This window comes from Acanthochromis polyacanthus, chromosome 18, assembly GCF_021347895.1.
Source record: "Acanthochromis polyacanthus isolate Apoly-LR-REF ecotype Palm Island chromosome 18, KAUST_Apoly_ChrSc, whole genome shotgun sequence".
Lineage (NCBI taxonomy): Eukaryota > Metazoa > Chordata > Actinopteri > Pomacentridae > Acanthochromis > Acanthochromis polyacanthus.
This window is the reverse complement of record NC_067130.1, coordinates 9,835,543-9,859,259: the sequence shown is the minus strand read 5'-3', so window position 1 is coordinate 9,859,259 and position 23,717 is coordinate 9,835,543. Positions and strand designations below refer to the sequence as shown.

At 37.6% G+C, this 23,717-nt stretch overlaps 2 protein-coding genes across 4 annotated transcripts in view; one reads left to right on the top strand and one right to left on the bottom strand.

The window, feature by feature from the left end:
* LOC110959713 (astrotactin-2-like) overlaps positions 1-14,673 on the top strand; it is a 286,904-nt gene extending 272,231 nt beyond the window's left edge. For both annotated transcript variants that reach the window (XM_051938273.1, XM_051938274.1), the window contains 3 exons: positions 8,649-8,749; positions 9,998-10,181; positions 12,744-14,673. In XM_051938273.1, coding sequence (XP_051794233.1) covers positions 8,649-8,749; positions 9,998-10,181; positions 12,744-12,981 — 523 coding nt within the window. In that variant the 3' untranslated portion in view covers positions 12,982-14,673. The remainder of the gene's footprint in view (positions 1-8,648; positions 8,750-9,997; positions 10,182-12,743) is intronic.
* A 2,328-nt stretch (positions 14,674-17,001) lies between these two features.
* pappaa (pregnancy-associated plasma protein A, pappalysin 1a) overlaps positions 17,002-23,717 on the bottom strand; it is a 94,753-nt gene continuing 88,037 nt past the window's right edge. For both annotated transcript variants that reach the window (XM_051938697.1, XM_022212004.2), the window contains exon 22: positions 17,002-23,059. In XM_051938697.1, coding sequence (XP_051794657.1) covers positions 22,955-23,059 — 105 coding nt within the window. In that variant the 3' untranslated portion in view covers positions 17,002-22,954. The remainder of the gene's footprint in view (positions 23,060-23,717) is intronic.

Below are 23,717 nucleotides of genomic sequence, written 5' to 3'. Positions count from 1 at the left end.
ACGACATTTCTTGTTGGTGATATTCAATAGGACAGTTAAGAAGACTTGCAGTAAGGAGCTGTGAGACGGAATCCAACCAGCATCTCTGACACTGTCATCTTTACGAGTGACTCTCTCAAAAAGTTGAGTCACGTGAGGACCTTTCCTTTTGTTGGATGTCATACTAAACTATGACATTTTGGTGACATTTTGGACCACATACGAAACTATACCGTTTTTGTGACATTTTGGACGACATACTAAACTATGACGTTTTAGTCCACATTTGGGATGAAATACTAAACTATGACATTTTGGTGACATTTTGGACCACATACTAAAATGTGGAGTTTTTTGTAATTTTTTGGGTGACATACTAAACTATGACATTTTGGTGACATTTTGGACCACATACTAAACTATACCGTTTTTGTGACATTTTGGACCACATACTAAACTATGACGTTTTGGTGACATTTTGAACGACATACTAAACTGACGTTTTTGTGACATTTTGAACGACAAACTAAACTATGACATTTTGGTGACATTTTGGACCACATACTAAAATGTGGAGTTTTTGGAATTTTTTGGGTGACATACTAAACTATGACATTTTGGTGACATTTTGGACCACATACTAAACTATACCGTTTTTGTGACATTTTGGACCACATACTAAACTATGACGTTTTGGTGACATTTTGAACGACATACTAAACTGACGTTTTTGTGACATTTTGGACGACATACTAAACTATGACGTTTTGGTGACATTTTGGACCACATACTAAGCTATGCCGTTTTTGTGACATTTTGGATGACATATTAAACTATGACATTTTGGTGACATTTTGGACCACATACTAAAATGTGGAGTTTTTGTAATTTTTTGGGTGACATACTAAACTATGACATTTTGGTGACATTTTGGACCACATACTAAACTATACCATTTTTGTGACATTTTGGACCACATACTAAACGATACCATTTTTGTGACATTTTGGACCACATACTAAACTATGACGTTTTGGTGACATTTTCAACGACATACTAAACTATGACGTTTTTGTGACATTTTGAACGACAAACTAAACTCTGACGTTTTTGTGACATTTTGAACCACATACTAAACTATGAAGTTTTAGTGACATTTTGGACCACATACTAAACTATGACGTTTTAGTCCACATTTGGGATGAAATACTAAACTATGAAGTTTTAGTGACATTTTGGACGACATACTAAACTATGACGTTTTGGTGACATTTTGAATGACAAACTAAACTATGACGTTTTTGTGACATTTTGGACGACATACTAAACTATGAAGTTTTAGTGACATTTTGGACCACATACTAAACTATGACGTTTTAGTCCACATTTGGGATGAAATACTAAACTAAGACATTTCTTGTTGGTTCTTTTCAATGGGACAGTTAAGAAGAAGACTTGTAGTAAGGAGCTGTGAGACGGAATCGAACCAGCATCTCTGACACAGTCATGTTTATGAGTCACTCTCTCAACCAATTGAGCCACCTGAGGACCTTTCCTTTTGTTGAGTGTCATACTAAACTATGACATTTTGGTGACATTTTGGCCCACATACTAAACTATACCGTTTTTGTGACATTTTGGACCACATACTAAACTATGACGTTTTGGTGACATTTTGAACGACAAACTAAACTATGACGTTTTTGTGACATTTTGAACGACAAACTAAACTATGACGTTTTTGTGACATTTTGGACGACATACTAAACTATGAAGTTTTGGTGACATTTTGGACCACATACTAAGCTATGCCCTTTTTGTGATATTTTGGACCACATATTAAACTATAACATTTTGGTGACATTTTGGACCACATACTAAAATGTGTAGTTCTTGTAATTTTTTGGGTGACATACTAAACTATGACATTTTGGACCACATACTAAACTATACCATTTTTGTGACATTTTGGACCACATACTAAACTATGACGTTTTGGTGACATTTTGAACGACAAACTAAACTATGACGTTTTTGTGACATTTTGGACCACATACTAAAATGTGGAGTTTTTGTAATTTTTTGGGTGACATACTAAACTATGACGTTTTGGTGACATTTTGGACCACATACTAAGCTATGACGTTTTGGTGACATTTTGAACGACAAACTAAACTATGACGTTTTTGTGACATTTTGGACGACATACTAAACTATGAAGTTTTGGTGACATTTTGGACCACATACTAAGCTATGCCCTTTTTGTGATATTTTGGACGACATATTAAACTATAACATTTTGGTGACATTTTGGACCACATACTAAAATGTGGAGTTTTTGTAATTTTTTGGGTGACATACTAAACTATGACATTTTGGACCACATACTAAACTATACCATTTTTGTGACATTTTGGCCCACATACTAAACTATGACGTTTTGGTGACATTTTGAACGACAAACTAAACTATGACGTTTTGGTGACATTTTGAACGACATACTAAACTATGACGTTTTTGTGACATTTTGAACGACAAACTAAACTATGACGTTTTTGTGACATTTTGGACCACATACTAAAATGTGGAGTTTTTGTAATTTTTTGGGTGACATACTAAACTATGACGTTTTGGTGACATTTTGGACCACATACTAAGCTATGCCGTTTTTGTGATATTTTGGACGACATATTAAACTATGACATTTTGGTGACATTTTGGACCACATACTAAAATGTGGAGTTTTTGTAATTTTTTGGGTGACATACTAAACTATGACATTTTGGTGACATTTTGGACCACATACTAAACTATACCATTTTTGTGACATTTTGGACCACATACTAAACTATGACGTTTTGGTGACACTTTGAACGACATACTAAACTATGACGTTTTTGTGACAGTTTGGACGACATACTAAACTATGACATTTTAGTCCACATTTGGGATGAAATACTAAACTATGACATTTTGGTGACATTTTGGACCACATACTAAAATGTGGAGTTTTTGTAATTTTTTGGGTGACATACTAAACTATGACGTTTTGGTGACATTTTGAATGACAAACTAAACTATGACGTTTTTGTGACATTTTGGACGACATACTAAACTATGAAGTTTTAGTGACATTTTGGACCACATACTAAAATGTGGAGTTTTTGTAATTTTTTGGGTGACATACTAAACTATGACATTTTGGTGACATTTTGGACCACATACTAAACTATGACGTTTTTGTGACATTTTGAACGACAAACTAAACTATGACGTTTTTGTGACATTTTGAACGACATACTAAACTATGACATTTTAGTCAACATTTGGGATGAAATACTAAACTATGACATTTTGGTGACATTTTGGACCACATACTAAAATGTGGAGTTTTTGTAATTTTTTGGGTGACATACTAAACTATGACGTTTTGGTGACATTTTGAATGACAAACTAAACTATGACGTTTTTGTGACATTTTGGACGACATACTAAACTATGAAGTTTTAGTGACATTTTGGACCACATACTAAAATGTGGAGTTTTTGTAATTTTTTGGGTGACATACTAAACTATAACATTTTGGTGACATTTTGGACCACATACTAAACTATACCGTTTTTGTGACATTTTGGACCACATACTAAACTATGACGTTTTGGTGACATTTTGAATGACAAACTAAACTATGACGTTTTTGTGACATTTTGAACGACATACTAAACTATGAAGTTTTAGTGACATTTTGGACCACATACTAAACTATGACGTTTTAGTCCACATTTGGGATGAAATACTAAACTAAGACATTTCTTGTTGGTTCTTTTCAATGGGACAGTTAAGAAGAAGAGTTGTAGTAAGGAGCTGTGAGACGGAATCGAACCAGCATCTCTGACACAGTCATGTTTATGAGTCACTCTCTCAACCAATTGAGCCACCTGAGGACCTTTCCTTTTGTTGGGTGTCATACTAAACTATGACATTTTGGTGACATTTTGGCCCACATACTAAACTATACCGTTTTTGTGACATTTTGGACCACATACTAAACTATGACGTTTTGGTGACATTTTGAACGACAAACTAAACTATGACGTTTTTGTGACATTTTGAACGACAAACTAAACTATGACGTTTTTGTGACATTTTGGACGACATACTAAACTATGACGTTTTGGTGACATTTTGGACCACATACTAAGCTATGCCGTTTTTGTGACATTTTGGATGACATATTAAACTATGACATTTTGGTGACATTTTGGACCACATACTAAAATGTGGAGTTTTTGTAATTTTTTGGGTGACATACTAAACTATGACGTTTTTGTGACAGTTTGGACCACATACGAAACTATGACATTTTAGTCCACATTTGGGATGAAATACTAAACTATGACGTTTTTGTGACATTTTGGACGACATACTAAACCACAACGTTTCTTGTTGTTTTTTTTTCCATAGGACAGTTAAGATGAAGACTTGTAGTAAGGAGCCGTGAGACAGAATCGAACCAGCATCTCTGACACAGTCATGTTTATGAGTCACTCTCTCAACCAGTTGAGCCACCTGAGGACTTTTGCTTTTCTTGGATGTCATAATAAAATATGACATTTTGGTGACATTTTGGACCACAGACTAAACTATGACGTTTTGGTGACATTTTGGACCACACACTAAAATGTGGAGTTTTTGTAATATTTTGGACCACATACTAAACTATGACGTTTTTGTGACATTTTGGACGACATACTAAACTATGACATTTTTGTGACATTTTGGACCACATACTAAAATGTGGAGTTTTTATAATATTTTGGACGACATACTAAACTATTATGTTTTTGTGACATTTTGGAAGATATACTAAACTTTGACATTTTTGTGACATTTTGGACCACATCCTAAAATGTGGAGTTTTTGTAATATTTTGGACGACATACTAAACTATGCCATTTTTGTGACATTTTGGAAGATATACTAAACTATGATGTTTTTGTGACATTTTGGACCACATCCTACAATATGACATTTTCGTGACATTTTGGACGACACACTAAACTATTATGTTTTTGTGACATTTTGGACGACATACTAAACTTTGACATTTTTGTGACATTTTGGACCACATCCTAAAATGTGGAGTTTTTGTAATATTTTGGACGACATACTAAACTATGCCATTTTTGTGACATTTTGGAAGATATACTAAACTATGACGTTTTGGTGACATTTTGGACGACCCACTAACCTATGATGTTTTTGTGACATTTTGGACCACATACGAAACTATGACGTTTTTGTGACATTTTGAACGACATTCTAAACTATGACGTTTTTGTGACATTTTGGACGACATACTAAAATGTGGTGTTTTTGTAATATTTTGGACGACATACTAGACTATGACATTTTGGACCACATACTAAACTATGACGTTTTGGTGACATTTTGGACCACATACTAAACTATGACATTTCTTGTTGGTTTTTTCCCATCGGACGGTTAAGATGAAGACTTGTAGTAAGGAGCCGTGAGACAGAATCGAACCAGCATCTCTGACACAGTCATGTTTACAAGTCACTCTCTCAACCAGTTGAGCCACCTGAGGACCTTTCTTCTTGTTGGGTGTCATACTAATTTATGACATTTTGGTGACATTTTGGACGACATGCTAAACTATGATGTTTTTGTGACATTTTGGACAACATACTAAATAAACTATGACATTTTGTGACATTTTGGACGACACACTAAACTATGACATTTTTGTGACATTTTGGACCACATACTAAAATGTGGAGTTTTTGTAATATTTTGGGCGACATAGTAAACTATTATGTTTTTGTGACATTTTGGACCACATACTAAACTATGACGTTTTGGTGACATTTTGGACCACATACTAAACTATGACGTTATAGTGACATTTTGGACGACAAACTAAACTATGACGTTTTAGTCCACATATGGGATGAAATACTAAACTATGACATTTCTTGTTGGTTCTATTCAATAGGACAGTTAAAAAGAAGACTTGTAGTTAGGAGCTGTGAGGCGGAATCAAACCAGCATCTCTGATACAGCCATGTTTACAAGTCACTCTCTCAACCAGTTGAGCCACCTGAGGACCTTTCTTCTTGTTGGGTGTCATACTAATTTATGACATTTTGGTGACATTTTGGACGACATGCTAAACTATGATGTTTTTGTGACATTTTGGACAACATACTAAATAAACTATGACATTTTGTGACATTTTGGATGACATACTAAACTATGACATTTTTGTGACATTTTGGACCACATACTAAAATGTGGAGTTTTTGTAATATTTTGGACGACATACTAAACTATGCCATTTTTGTGACATTTTGGAAGATATACTAAACTATGATGTTTTTGTGACATTTTGGACCACATACTACAATATGACATTTTCGTGACATTTTGGACGACACACTAAACTATGACGTTTTTGTGACATTTTGGACCACATACTAAACTATGACGTTTTTGTGACAGTTTGGACCACATACTAAAATGTGGAGTTTTTGTAATATTTTGGGCGACATAGTAAACTATTATGTTTTTGTGACATTTTGGACCACATACTAAACTATGACGTTTTGGTGACATTTTGGACCACATACTAAACTATGACGTTTTAGTGACATTTTGGACGACAAACTAAACTATGACGTTTTAGTCCACATATGGGATGAAATACTAAACTATGACATTTCTTGTTGGTTCTATTCAATAGGACAGTTAAAAAGAAGACTTGTAGTAAGGAGCTGTGAGGCGGAATCAACCAGCATCTCTGATACAGCCATGTTTACAAGTCACTCTCTCAACCAGTTGAACCACCTGAGGACCTTTCCTTTTGTTGGGTGTCATACTAATCTATGACATTTTAGTGACATTTTGAACGACATACTAAGCTATGACGTTTTTGTGACTTTTTGGATGACATACTAAACTATGACGTTGTAGTGACATTTTGGACCACATACTAAACTATGACGTTTTTGGACGACAAACTAAACTATGAAGTTTTGGTCCACATTTGGGATGAAATACTAAACTATGACATGTCTTGTTGGTTCTATTCAATAGGACATTTAAGAAGAAGACTTTTAGTAAGGAGTTATGAGACAGAATCAAACCAGCATCTCTGACACAGTCATGTTTATGAGTCACTCTCTCAGCCAGTTGAGCCACCTGAGGACCTTTCATTTTGTTGGGTGTCATACTAAACTATGACATTTTGGTGACATTTTGGACCACATGCTAAACTATGATGTTTTGGTGACATTTTGGACCACATACTAAAATGTGGAGTTTTAGTGACATTTTGGACGACATACGAAACTTTTACGTTTTAGTAAACATTTGGGATGACATACTAAACTATGACATTTCTTGTTGGTTTTTTCCATAGGACGGTTAAGATGAAGACGTGTAGTAAGGAGCTGTTAGACGGAATCGAACCAGCATGTCTGACACAGTCATGTTTATGAGTCACTCTCTCAACCCGTTGAGCCACCTGAGGACTTTTGCTTTTGTTGGAAGTCATATTAAAATATGACATTTTGGTGTCATTTTGGCCCACATACTAAACTATGATGTTTTTGTGACATTTTGGATGACACACTAAACTATGACATTTTTTCCCCATTTTGGAAGATATACTAAACTATGACATTCAATGACAATTTAGGTGACACACTAAACTATGAAGTTTTTGTGACATTTTGAACCACATACTAAAATGTGACGTTTTCGTAATATTTTGGACGACATACAAAACTATGACGTTTTAGTGACATTTTTGTGACATCTTGGACGACATACTAAACTATGACATTTTTGTGACAGTTTTGACGACACACCAAACTATGATGTTTTTGTGACATTTTGGATGACATCCTAAACTATGACATTTTTGTCACATTTTGGATGACATGCTATGCAAGATGTTTTTACACATGTTAAAATATGACTTTTTTTCACCATTGAAGATGACATTTTAGTCTATAAAAAATTTTTAAAGTTGTTTTTTCGGCCTTATTTTTTGTTTTTATTCAATTGGTAAGTAATTTTAAAGTAATTTTTTTATTAAATTTTTTTTAGACCAAGAGCAGCCAGGAAATCAGCAGATCAGTAACTGTTACAGCATTTTTGAATGGATATCAAACACCTGTGTGTGTTATTTTCTGAAAATAATAAAAGGATTTCAAATATCACCACACAATTTGCCAATTTTAGAAGAAGATATTGTCAGTAAGAGTTGCTGATGCATTAGACATTGTTTACATATTAATCAAAGGAAAAGATCAATTTCAAAGCTTTGCTCCCAGAAATTCCATATTAAAAAATTCCATTTTATCCTAAATACCTCCAACATTTTCATATTTGCCCCAAGGCTCTGAGCGTGACATGAATTCAACAACTCTGCCACACTAGATAAAAAAGTTACAAATCATCTCTATTGGCAAAGTGTCAATTGTTGTACATAAAGAGCTGAAATTTCAAAGTTTCTACCTGAAGGGTAAACTGGTAATGCATTTTAAGCTGTATTGACAAATGTTTCCTGTCCACTTCTGCCATGTAATATGAATAGTAAGTAATAACATTACCTCTGTTGTTTTTTTTGTCCTTCTCAGGTTTACTCTCTATGCAGTGGACAGCCGAGGCAGTCACTCTGAGTCAAGCTTTGTCTCTGTACGAACATCTTGTCCAGTAGTTGATGACAGTCGGGCTGAAGGTACTTTCACCTGTAATCTTTTCCCACTGTGCCTTTTTTGTTTTAATCTTTATTTCATCTTTTCTATTTCCATCTTTCTCATACCTTGTCCTTACTTTCCCATAATCACAATTGTGTGAAAAGGGTACTACAGATTTCACATTTTCGTCTCATTACTACCATCTATCCCTTGTAAACACAACCGAGGACATGTAGTGCACATTCTTTTTGATCTTCTGTCACTATTCTTTTGCATCTATCTAAAAAATCATGCTGTCACAATTCACACCTAGAATAAATTCATCCCTAATTTCAAATTTTTACTATAAATATTCATATTTTCTCTGTCATAATTTGTAACAGTTTTTACTTGGTTACAAAACCTGACCTTGACTACGCAAGCGCACATGTATGATTACATAGTTAATAGTTATTGGTAGTAAAACCAGAAATGGCAAAATGTAAAGGAGCACTCCAACATTTTTTAATGTCAGATTCATTTTATTCATCACATTGAGTTTGTCAACAGGGATGATCCAATAAAAGACATTAATAGTTTGAATTATAAGAAGAGTTTATTTAATCCTTGTCCAGTTCAGTATTAAATATCAGCATAGTTCAGCTTCTGCTCCATTGACTCTAGCCAGTTCCTCAAGCAAACTTTGTCTCCAAAAATATCTGCTCCTATACTTGCATGCTCAATTTTGTTTTCAGGAAAATGCATTTGTGTGGTTTCTAATTAGCATTTATTGTATTAAGCTTATTTTTAAGTCACTGACTAAATGGGACATAACTGGTTACCCTGGTAACCCAAAAAGAGGGGAGAAATTTCAAACATGTTGTGAAAGGATATATTTTAACCGACAGCATGACATTTCCTCATAAAAAGTAGTTTTTCTGAGTCAAGTTTATCCCAAAGCCATGATATTTTCATAAAGCTATCCATGTTTGTTGTCTAAGCATAGCCAAACAGTGAATAAATAAGAAATCATGGTTCCACACAGGAGACAAACCTCAAATTCCTTGGTGAAATTCCTGTGTTGGACCTTTACCAACACCACCAACCTCCTAACATGGGCTGTGTGGATCTTTGAAAGTGGGCACATATCCTACTACGACATACCTTATCAGGAAAAACCGAGCTTCTTTCAAAACGTAACTGAGTGCGCAGTTTAGTTACATAGGAACATAATGTGTAGGAACATGTTAAATCACTCGTTCTCCCTCTGAATCTCTCTGCCTCTCTCTCTGTCTTTTACCTCTTGCCAGAAATAGCAGACAAGGTGTACAACTTGTACAATGGCTACACCAGCGGTAAGGAGCAGCAGATGGCCTACAATACGCTGATGGAGATTGCTCCTCCGCTGCTATACAGAGTCCAGCACCACTACAACTCCCACTACGAGAAGTTTGGAGATTTCGTCTGGCGGAGCGAGGATGAGCTGGGCCCCAGGTGAGAACATTTGGATGATGGAAGCTTTTCTCACGCAGACTTGGACGATGTCTCAGATACTGTCCGTTTGTACAACGATGTAATTGCTGCTTTTTGTCTAGAAAATGTCTTTTTTTGTGTCCAGTCGGCCGCTATTTATCCATGTCTCGCTGTCATCGGACTTGATGGAACATGTTGTTGTGGATCCATTACAGTCATCCTGAGGTTTCTTACACAACAATAAAAGCCAGCGCTGTCTGAACGAGCGTAGCCAGATTCCGATTCTTCAGCTCATTACTCATGTCATTGTCCGCCCCACCCCGCAGCCCCCTTCTACACCCCCGAACAAGCAGGAGCACCATTTCCCCAATGCACACACTTCCAGAAGTGCTTCTACTAGAAGGCAAGTGGGCAAGGTCGCCATAATAACTCTGGGGTTACAGTCGCTCTTCACGTCACCATGGCAATGCCTAAACAGTGTTTGACAGCCAAGCCAAACACTAAACGGGATACTCAGCTAACAGTAACTCCACTTCCAACTCCATTTCCTCTTCTTTCTCATAAAAAAAAGTTCATCCATGTCAACACTATACCACCCTGACATCCCCTCACCCATGACCCTCTTTACAGGGACACCCCCATTGATACACTGAGCAGAAAGGTAGACATTACGACACCATAGGAACAAAGAGAATCTGACAAAATAGCACAAGAGAAAGTCTAAATAATGCTTTTTTGGGGGAAAAAAGTATAGAACAAAAACATTTATGTATGTGAGTCTGACTAGGCAGTAGGTCCAGCGCTGATGATAGCAACACGAGATATTAAGTTACAGACCAATGTTTTGGTTTGTCCACCCCCACTGCCTGGAAGCGCTCCGTTCCAAGCCATAAATAATATAATAATTGAGGAATAACTTCAGTCTGTAGGAAGATTATGCCTCTCTCTGATTGGTGAAGGGGGGTGGGAGGCACAGGTTGGCCATCGGGGGGCTCGAACATAAGTGGGGGGGGATTGGAGTTGGTTGGGATGGTGTGTTTGTGTGTGGGCAGCTGCAAGGGAGGTGGTGGGGGCAGCGGCGGTGGAGGCTTTTGGATGAGCGAGTGTGGATTATTTACTGCCTGAAGTTGGCAGGGTTGAGCCTCGTTGTGGTGATTTACAAGCAGACTCTATTGGTGGTGCCTTTTAAAAGGTAACAGAATGGCCAAGTGAAACGTAAGCACGCTCAGCTCCCCTCCAGGAGCCGACAATCCCAGGAGTCCCCAAACGTCCACCATTGTTAGATGTCAACACCAGCTCCTGCTCCTGTCATAACTGTGTTTCTTTGGATCGCTTGTGATTCGTGGTTACTGCTATTATCTTGTACTTTTCCTGTTTCCCCACATCAGCATCCTTGATTTGGTGTTGTTTTTTTTTTTTTAATCAGGACTGAAGTTATGTTTGTGTTTTAACCAGTCTTAACCATGCATATAAAGCCAGATCTAGTGGCTGCAATGTAAAGGTTCTGTTTCAGCAGTTTCTCTGTTTGTCGCCGTAAGTGGCATTAAATGGTTTTAATTCATCCCCGGCTCACGTGCTTCCACGCCTCCCCTGATAATGTGTTTGGTATTCTGTTGTTTCAGACATAAGAATTTAAGGGAAATGAGAAAATGCCCCCCCCCACCCTTTTCAGCAAATAAGTGAAAAGGATGTCTGAACTCCTTGCTTAACTAAAGACAGATGTTGATGCTCAGCAGACACTGCTTTCCAAAACAAATGGAATTTTGCCTTTCTCTGTGTGCGTTTTCCTCATATTAGTAACCACATGAGCTTGCCAACGTTGAATGCTGTAGATATATCTGTATATACTGTGTGTGTGTTTCTATATCTGTGTTTCAGGAGAGGTGTTTTTTTCTAAGTTGAGCTGACCTGACATATGGCTCCTTCATGTCGTAAATTTCACCTCCAGACAAAATTCTTAGTTTCACTCACTCAAGACAGCTGCCTCTGGTGTAGTGTCAAGCAAAAACCGGTACCTTGGACTTCTAAATGTCATTGCATGTCATTAGTGTGACCCCGACTGACATCAGAATGACAGAAGAGAAACAATTCAATACTTTATTTTTGTGCAAAGCCAGTGGAGGTGCATATGAGGACATCATGGCAAATTTGTCTCCTTGTTTGAATGTATTTGTCAACTTTGTGTCACGGATGTTGGTGGAGGAGCCCGGCTGAGGTTGCGTTTATGCAGAGCAGGTGGCGCAGTGAATTTCTCGGTTCCGTGATTTTTCTCACTCACGTAAACACAACAGCAGGACTAACACATGCCATCAATATGTAGTGTGAGATCTGAGGTTTGCACAGTAACACATGGCTCCAAAAGTAAGTTTCGGTCTACCTCAGAAAAGTCAGTGGATAAATTATCCTGCTATTTCAAACTGCTCAGGGACCCAGAATTGCAGAATTTTTCAATTATTTCAAAATGACTTCACCGCATTGATGTGTTCATTTGCACTTAGTTCACATTTAGTTTTAGGAAAGCAGAGAGAAAATGTAATGGTGATTAAAGTCATAAATCGATCACTTTTTCGTCTCTTCCAATAGAAAAGCCAACCTGATACTACGCAGGGTGGAGAAGATCAGCCTCTACTGCCGCTCCCTCCTGCGCAGCACCCACATCCAGAGCCGCACCGACACCATGGCGTACGTCTACTGCCGGAGCGAAGAGGGGCGGCCTCCCAGTAACACGTGGCACGGCTCTTTACACGACAGTCGCACCATGTGCATGGAAAAGCTCATTTCTGTACAGCGCAACACATACAGCAACACCAAACTCCGATGAGACAGGAGTTCAGAGACGGGCAGCGCGTCTTTTCTTATTTCGTCCTGCAAAATGACATCATTGATTGATGTACCTCCTCTGGACACTCTGCAGCGAGTGTCTCTCACGTGACTGGTGTATTTTGAAAGCCAGGAGAGGCCAAAAAAACTAAAAAAAAAAAAAATAAATAAGAAAAGGAAAAACCCTCCGACATCACTGGACATTGTGTTAAAGCTACCGAAAAACATATTTTTGTGTGGCCTACTTTTATTATAAGACAGAAGATTCTAAATTTTAAAAAAAACGGAAAAAGAAAACAACTCGACGGAGCGGATATATTTCTCAACTGCAAAATGCCAGTGATTGCACATATCAATGAGAAACTGCAGTGTGAACATGTAAAATATCATCCAGCCAAAAGAAAACTGGTTGGCTTAAATCCTTTGAATGTAATATTGTAGTTCCTTTTCGGTGCTTTGACGCTTACCTGGAACAAAAAGAGAGAAAAAAAAGGAAAAATAAATAGTATAACTTATTTGCCTTTACTACTTTCATTTGAAAGGAGAAACTGAAATGTGTTAAAGCCATTTTGAAATTCACTTACTTGTTTTCAAGTTCACGTTTATTAAAAATAAGAGGAAAAATAAGCTTTGCTTCAGGAATTTAAAATCAGTAAGTGAGAAACTATGTAGTTAGTCTTTTATGACATTTGATAGATTCAGTTGAAATAGCAACAGCTTTGTGTGGCAACAGTATTGATAAATAGGCTTTTCTACCAGCCTGATGAAATTATGCAAAGACAGAGTAGGTGGTATTTGAACATTATATTCATTCATAGACTTTTAATTCAGCTTTAATTTCAGTGCTGAAGTGTAGAAATCATTTTCTTATCTGCCTTTTTAGTACTGCAATATCCAAAATAAATGCTGGTAAACATATAATGACTCATTTCAAGGATTTTTATGGACCTGACCTCAGATTTATTAGGCACCCAAGACAAAGAAAGGTGATGCTTTTGCCACACTGAAGTATACAGTTATGTAATATGATGAGTTTTGGTATTGATACACCAACTGCTACTGTAAAAAAAAAACATCAATCAGATGTTATAGCAAGATTTAAAATTTCTGCGAGTTTGTCTAAGATGCTTGGAGTGGGACTGTTATTATTGTGCATAAGAAATCAGTTGACAAGTTGTGCAAGTTAAAAATAGATCTGCCATAAGACAAAGATAAGAGGAGCAGTATTAGACATAACATTACAGTCACCAAATTGTAACAAAAGCTTGAAAATGAGACCAGAACTTGGACTGAATAAATAGTGTGGCTTTGAAAAGTTCCCCTCGCAAAACAGGATTTAACGTTATTTCATATCAATGTATGCTCACATGGCAGTCAAACAGTTTATGCCAAATGCAGCTGTAAACCTGAGGTACTGTACACTGAATTGTGAGGAGTCACTGATTGTAGGGATCACCAGTGGTCCTTTTAACCCTCGTATTTTTCAATCTTCAAAGCCATGGATATTGTTTTAACGAAGACAAACAATGCCTTTTTTTCAATATGTTCATCTCATGTTATATGAATTGTGATAATAAATTATTATATTGTACAGTTTCAATTGTAAAAAACAATGATATCTGTATTATTATGTGGCTTTGATTGTCTTTTTCTGAAGAATGTGAAATATTAAAAATGTATAGAAAAACCAGAAGGCTTTCCTTTTCTTGCTACAACAGCTGTGCTGCATACCTATTTGATTACTACAAGTGGCAAAAATAATTCCAATCCCTCTTCCCAACAAACAATGCTTCCCAAAATTGTTTGCCACATCTGTAGATGAAATGTTTTCCTTGTGTATTTACTATTGATTTTCTGTGAAGTTTTCCCAGTTTTCATGATCACTGGTAATTTTCCACCTGGTAGTTATTGTCCTGGTGTGCCATTGTATGGCTTTAATTAAAAAATACTTTACTTTAGAAGCACATATCTTTCAGTTTACATCAATTCCTTCATTCTAGCAATCAAAAAAAAAAGCTCAGTCTGCACCAAAAACTGACTTAAATATGACATTTTAAAGACAATAACCTCCTGGAGTTAATAGCCCACTGGATACTCATTTGGCATTTGATACTCCCACACTTCCTTGTTTAATCTTGACTATTCGTCTTGTGGTGTGTTTACGTCATATCAGAAGAAACCAAAGAACGGGATGTTGTTGCTCAAACTTGAAAGTGTTAACACATGTTGGAACACCCACATCCAAAACCAATAGTACCCTCGAGTTAAAAATCAATGAACTGCAGTACTTACTATTCACTTTTAACTATTAAGACAACAGAAAATTTGTGACTCCACAAAGTTTTGTGTCCCATAGCTGATGTTGGAAAATAGTCTATCTTCCAGAACCTCGGCACATATTTCCCATATCCTATATATGCATTCAGCCAGGGAGGTTAATATCTTTCCATATGGCAGGATGTGAGGGAGTTTTGACTATGTCTGCCTGTCGCTGCCATTTTGGTCCACAGTGAAATATCTCAACATCTACTGGATGGATTGCAATGAAGCGTGTGCAGACATTCATGGTCCCCAGAGGATTAAACCCAATGACAGAGGTAATACGCTAACTGTAGCTCCAGCTTGGTATTTGATGTTTTAATTTGAGGGTTGTTTGAAGATTTGCAATGAACGTTTGAATAGACATGCTTCCTTCATGAAGTCTTTAGTGTTCACCATCTTTATTGTATTTTGCCTATGGTAACACTTTATATTTTTTTCTTTGTAAGCATACCTGTAAAGTTTCATACGTTCCCATTTTTTCCCAAATGTCAACGTGCTGAGATGCTAGACTAAGTTGGTGAACATGATAGGATTATACTTGGTATAATTTGGTTGGTATCATATTGTTTTTGTTGACATCTTACCTTTAGCTTGAGCCATTTTAGCATTTTAGCGCTTTTAAATTTAGACTTGGCAAGAATTTATGTCACAAATGTCCAAACACAAACAATGTTACAAGTCACTGATAATCAGAAAATTGCTCCTGACACGTTTCACTGCAATTTTTATTGTGTTGCAACAAGAGCTTTAGCGCTCAGTAGTTTGACTTTTTTGTTGTTAGACTTTTAGTAACGAAGTAAAAATGGGGCGAAAAACTCAGCAGCACAGCCCATCAGCATTTATCAGCACAGAGAATGAAGTTGTGTTGACTTCAGTGATTTAGGTTTCACGTAATCTGACATATTGTTTCTCCGCTGATGTGGTGCACATGACTCACGTGCAGTGCTTGAAATGGATCTCACTGGAGTAAAGCCCCCAGGGTGCAAACCACTACAGTAAAGTTGCACAATATCAGAACAATAATTGGATCACAATTAATTAGCTTGATGGCAAAATGAGGCACAGATGAAAATGGCTGTAAGCAATTGTAGAGTGCTGCGCGATGCTGTAAATTCTCGGGTTTTTAACCGAATTAACGCATGATCTAGCAGAAAAATATTTACATCGAGCCGGAAAGGAGGGAAATCAGTCACTGAACTAACAGACAGCTATCCCCTATGAATTACTCTAATTTATATCATTAACTGAAGGTGGCTATGCCTCTCTGCATGTGAGCTGCTGGGAAGCATTTTCTTTTTCCACCTCCCTCAACAAACTATTCCTTTAAGCTCAGATCCAGTTTCTTTCCAGTCATGCAACATTAACTGCACTTTAAAAATCAGTAGCTTAATGTTCATTCTCACAAATTAGGCCATTAAGGTCATTGATGTGCCAGGAACAGCGCTCGCATTTCCATGCCAATGTATCAATGAGGACTCAAAGAATGAGCTCCTCTTTAGAACCACCTCAGCATTTCGCTGATTTTATATTTTGAAAGGTCTCACTATGAATGTGCGCTACCTCCCAGAACAAAGAACAAGAGCTGACGTCCTTCAAGGCTGTTTAAAGCAGTAGCAAAATTAAGCCAGACACACTTTCACATCATGTTTTCAGCAGCGATTAAAAAGCAATCTCAAAAAAAGTGGCCACACACCTGCAGTTTATGCTCACTTTAACCAGTGTTTTATTTCTACACAATAAATGACAGCAAAATGAACATGATACTCATCTTTATGACTCTTCCTTATGAAAATATAGTACACATCAGACATGTTTTGCCATGTACCAGAGCACCAAAAATATATATAATTGCAACTGTGAAAACAGAGAGAAACATCGACTGAAACATAAAAGTCCAATATGTTGTATATGTGCCTGAAAAAGTGCATACTGTGTAAAAACCAAAGAGAGAGGAGGCCATCAGAGGGAGGGAGGGACTACTGAGTTTGATGGCTACCTTTACAGTGTTGGTGAAATTCTCAGCAAACACAAAGGCATGTGGATAAGACTCAACAATATACAGAAAGGAGTAAAGCCAAACGAAAGCTGTTGGTTGGTGCCAGTCAACTCGGACCAAATTTGAAATGAATTTCTCAAAGATCCGTCAAGTTTGATCATGAGGATCAATTTCAACAGACTCCTAAGACCCAGAAATGACCATTATGATTTTATTAATCTTGACAACAAATAAATAATTTATGACTCAATGGATAAATTCATGGTTTAGACAACTGACAACAGTGCTTGCACTAAGCCATTATGAACAAATAAATGCTGACAGCAAGTGGTGTGGTAAAGCATCACAGATTTTTTTTTTCTCGTTTTCTTTTTCTGTCTTGCAGGTGATACTTTGACACAATGCACAACATTTCACGGTTCATTTCTTTGTATAATAGTTATGATAAAAATCAATCCAAGAGCTACTCCCAAACAGTTAGTACATGGTTTGCAAATACAATCATCATATAATATTATTATTTACATCTTAAAATATATTTGTTGAGCAATTGGGTACGAAACATCGCAGTAATACCACTAGATATCCACGTAATATGCAAATACACTTTTTTTTTGTACTTCCCACTTAGAAAAAAGGACAATTCACCTTTTTTTATTTATTGAAGGATTAGGAAACAGACATAAGAGGACCATTCTATAACCAGAGGCCTGTGAGAGGTACTTCATGTGTTACAACACACAAAGAAAATGTCTTACAACAAGATGGCACATCAGTGTTTTTTCTCCACAAAGATCTGAGCGAAAACGTTAGGGCTTCAGACACTCTCTTCCTCACACTCCCCCATTGCTTTATAACGACACAAAGTCTCTGCCATTTTTAGACAAGAAATACAAAACCAGGTGTTAAATTAGAAACAAAGGAGCAACTGTTGGTGGTAAACGTGGAGAGGTATCAAAGCCTGTCAAAAAAACACTGCTACACACATCATATTATGTGATAAGCGTAGGCTGTAGGTGAGGAGAACTGTGTTCCTTCAGCCTAACTTCAAAAGGCTCTGTAAGCTGGGCAAACATCCTCTCTCATTTTCACAGGCCCAGCTTGACCCTGGCCGCCCTGCGCAGGCATACCTGACAGTGACAGATGAGGCAGTGTGTCGAGGAGTTGGGAGGTGGAGGTAGTAAGGGGGGGAGGGAGGGGTGGTGGGAGTCCCAGAGAGGGATGGCTGCCACCCCCAGGAGAAACTCTGACTCATTGGCCTCGGCGTGTTGCCAGTCAGGCTGGCCACCCCTGGCCCAGGGGCAGCCTCTGTGAGTACGCATTTTCACACCTGGACAAATAGCTAGACAGGCCAGGAAAAGCAGCCCACCCATCCCTACCTCCCTCCCTGCCCACCTTCTACTTTTCCCCCCATCCAAGAGCACTCACCATCGGCTGCCTTCTGACCTTTTTTTTTCCCTTCATTTTTGATCCCTTACTTTGCCACTTGCCCATTTCCTCCTGCTCTCAGGCGGCTGTGTACATACATCCCTTGTGCCTTACACTGGCTCTCAAAACATTATTTGCTATATCATGGATCTATGACCATTCATATACTTGGTTCTCTTTTTTAGAACTCCTTGTACGTATGGCTAATGTGTGCATTGTAAAAACAACAACAAAAAAAAACTTTACATTCTGGTTTGAAAAGAAATAAAAAGATACACTGCAATCAGTACTGTTTAAACAAGGTGAATCCTCATTGGATGCCAGCAGTATCCGTCTACACATAATGACCAATGAGGGAAGTTCTTTTTGTGTTTGCGGGCCTGAATTGTACTCTTTCATGTCAGATCAGTACTTGACAGCAACGACCACAATAGATTGTGATGACAGAGACAAAATGACAGTTTCGACTCACAACCTAGAATGTGTTGGATTATAAGAAGAACAATGTAAAAAATAACTTACATGGACATTAAATATAACTTAAAAAAGTATAACACTCTCAATAAATAGTTCTACTATGTACACCATTGTTATGAGACGCAAAAATGTCACTAAAATACCAAAAATATAGAAGCAGCAAACATTACAGGCATGAGGTACAGCAAGGGATCCTGTGATGACTACAGTAGAGAGGTGATGTCCACATCCAATGCGCAATTGTGTACTTCCTCCCATGACTATCTCGGTTAGTTATGGCTTATGGGTACCTTCTCCAATATTAAGAATAGAATTTTTCAAGTTGACATGCAGTCACATTCTGTAGCCTTTCTAAGCAATGACAATCAGTTGTTTTGGTATCCAGACATTGACTGATGATGCAAGTAATTGTTGAGGAGGACATTTCAAAGTTAGTCGTCTAAGTATGTAGAAGGAACAACAGATCAAACTCAGTTTCTACAACAGAGGGAAGGATCCAATGACAGGTTTCAGATTCATCCATTCAAATGACTGGAATGGCTTTCCAGTGACCTCAGTGGCAGATGATGAACCACCGCACTGCATGTCATTGGTATATAGTGTAGTGATTGCAGGTCAGTCTCCCCCCACTGGTAACAGTTCTATGTAAAGCAGCAGTATCTGGAGTAATAATGTTACATATATTTTGATAATATCAACATAATACAAGTCTTTTTTTCTTTTTTCTATTTTTTTTTTTTACCAGGGCTATATAGTTTTCATATAAAGTGTTAAATGCAATCTTTGAAGATGATGTATCCTTTAGAATGTCCTTACAAAGTTTCATATTTCATAAAAGTTACAAAGTCTTTCAAGAGTCCCTTTTAATGGGAATTTTCTTCATTTACTTTCTTCAACATCTCTTGGTTTACCTGCCAAAATGTACACCTTCAACCTAAGATAATGTATTACACAAACATCAAGGAAAGAAACAAAAACAAAAAAATAAATTTGCAATCGAGCAAGACCTTAAATATGTGACAGTATACTTCTGAAAATGCACTGATGTGTACCCAATTGTTTTGGATTTGGGGCCTCGATGCGTGAATGGATATATGTTTCATAGTGACAATACCTCCCTACTACATTGATAAAGTCAAATGCAAAGTCTGTTTAGGTTGGAGAGGAGTATGACACTGCACCCTCCAAGTAACCAGGGTCAGATACAAGTAAAACACTAATGACAGGAAAGCTAATAGCAACACAGGGAGTCAAATGATCGAATATCATACAGTTTGTTTCAGATCACCATTTTGACAATAGCAGCTTCTAAACATTTTTGAAAGATATACTTTATCTTCTTACATGACAACTAGAAAGTGCAGTAACTGAGGTCAATAATACAAACACTGATTAAATATGACATTTTCTAAAAATGAAATACATGATAACGAATACGAAAAACTTAAAAACATTTTTTTTCAACGCTCCTGTCCATCAAGAACATATAGTAATATTTACATAATATTTTAGATTTTTTTTTCTCTTTATATTTGGTGGAAAATAATACCTTCTCACTTCTCTTTGCATGTTCTTGTATTGACTTAGTTCTTCACTAACATTGGTTCTTAAAATGACATGAAATCGGTCTTACAATATAAGACCATGTACTTACGACAATGATCTGGAATGCTATAGCAGCCTAATATGAGTCAGAGGGACTGTGCCAATGGCCCAAATGAAATGAAAAAGGCATAATCACGCTGATTGTAGCCATGACTATGGTTGCAGCCAAACAGGAGCAGCAAACTTTGGACCAATATGCCAAGCAGCCTTCATTATCAAATGTGCATGAGAAAAAAACAAACACAACAAAACTAATGTGTCTGTCTGTGTGTCTGGAATGAAGAGTAACAAAACACAAAGCTATTGTAGCAGCCATATAGTCTAACAAAGTTAATTGGTGGGGACAGTACACCAAGTTCACAATACTGAAAAGTGCCGATCAGAACAACCAAGTGCACTTTGTACTGAAGAGAACGAATAAATAAATTACTTAAACAGGACCCAGCAGAGAGTCTGAGGGAGCTTCGATCATATTGTGACTGCAAATGCTGTGTTGACATATACATCCAAATGTCATTTTCATGTACAACATTGTTGCCTGCAGAGCTACAGCAGAGAGTCCAATACTACTGGGAGGAAAGAGAACGAGAGAAGCATGTATATGCTCATGTGAGCATGTATGTATGTGTATGTGTGTGTGTGTGTGTGTGTGTGTGTCTGTGGATTATTAGAGGGGCAGATATGGTCTCCTTTCACTTATACTCATTCTCACTAAGAGCCATGAACTCAATCCAGCCCTTGATTTCTTTACTCTTGTGTGACTGTGCTGTGCAGTACTGTGCAATCGAGAAAGCCACAGACTCCTGACAAGCATTGACTACATTCTGAGCAGGACTGGGATGCTTTTACTTTCCGTTTAAACATTTCAAATCAGCGCTCGAGGTAACTAATCAAGCGCCACGAGGGAGGAGTTCAAACTGAAACTAAAGTCACCCCAACCCAAAGTGAGGTGTTACACATGACATTCTTTAAGTCGTGATTGATGTACGTTAGTATTTTTCTTGGGACGTCCGGGTGAACGAGGGGGAATGACGAGTGAGGTTCTGGATTTGCTAAAGTTCTTTAGTGCATCTCATATGTGGTGTTGCCAACGAATGTTTTGTATTAATGTGAGAAGTATTATGTACTAACATGCAAGTGTGAATGGATGCTATAAAGAGGTACTGTAAGCAGCAAGGAAGACAAAGCTGTCCAACTCTAGTAGATGGTTTGATGTGAAAATGGAAAGCAGCAAAAGCCATGCTCAAATGTTCTAATTATGCATTCAGGATTTTGCTCTAAAATCGTCTTGGGAGATTGTTTCTGTGAACAATCAGTTCATATTTTTCATGTGTGTGTGTTTGAGTTTGGCTTTTTGTGTTGAAACTGTGGCTTGAAACTGAACAATATGGCTGTCTTATTCCCCACCAAGCTAGAAATAACCTCTATAGCCTCTGACGTGCCCATGAAGAAACACACTTCACTGAAAAGGACATAGAGATACAGAATATCTGACCAGTTTGAAACCAGGAATGATGTAAGCACAAACGTCTAGCTCCTCCGAAAAGCTGTGTCTGAGGATTATTTTTAACATTTGTCTTCATTTTCCTTCATATTTGCAAAACACAAAGCCAACATCGACACTGTTCCCAACTTGCACATTTTTGATTTACCTTTGGTTCAATCGTATGATTGTAGAGCAAGGTCACTAAAATAGACACTGAAGCCAGCACAAAACTCAACAAAAGGCATGCTACCTAGGCTTGGTTACGTTTTTTTGTTCATTTGCTTGTTTTCTTATTCTTTCAAAAATGTACGTTTCATGTAATTTTTTTTTTCTCTTTGCTATATACGCTGTTGTTGTTTGTTTTTTTTTAAATGATGGTATTGCAGGGGTTACTTTCCTTTAAGCTGAGAAATGGAGTTTTTCTGTGGAGTCTCATGAGTCCCATCCTCCTTTTCTAGATCTTTCTGTGATGTGGAGGCGGAGGCATTTCAGCTGGTTGGAGTTGCGGTATGGATGGAGAGGTATGCCTTTTAAGCAGCATGTGCAGGAAATTGGAGGCCGAGAGGAGGATGAAGGAGGGGTTTTGCCTCGGCCACTCTGGCTGTGTTGAGTCGGAGAAAGGGTCCTGGGACGTTGAACAGAGGTCCCTGCTCAGGCTGGTCACCCCAGGGAATGGACATGTTCATCCTTTCTGTTCTCTATGGCGTTGGGATCCCGACAGGAGCACTCATCCCGTATGTCACAGGACATGGGGAAGGGAATCACCTGGGTAGAAGAGAGAGAGATATTAAGTGGTTCCTCTACAGACCAATTATCCACTACAGATGCATGCTGGATGGTCAAAAGTCATGGAAACCTTCAGTAATAAGATCCCAAATATGTATTTAATACATCTTTTCTTTATTATAATGGTGCCGGCATGAATTATTGGCGTCGTAGAAAGATGCCATGACACAAATCTGATTTGTCACCTCGATGGAAGCGCTACGTAATCAAAATAAAATCAATGAAATGTGAAGTTCGATTGAAGCTTGTATTATACAGAGAAATCCTTCCAGATGACATTGCATTAACAGTCTCTTACCACCTCTCTCTCTCTCTCTCTCTGCGTCGAGCCAGTTTCTTTCTCCTTATCATTAATGCAAACCAGATTTTCGCAAATGCCAAACAGGTTTGAAATTTAATTGGTGCGGATCTCATTAAGGCTGATTTGTCTTGTTTTGTGTCGGGCACATAAAATTTTGCGTACAAAGTGTGCCTAGACTCAGAGGTAAAACGTTGCCTCGGTGGTGTTACTGGAGCAACACTTCAATGCGACATCAATTTAGAACTGCAAAACGGGGCAGTTCCAAGAATCGGCACCTGCGAGCCAATGGGAAGCAACAGCTCTTCTCACGGTGAATAGATATGTGACATGGTCAAG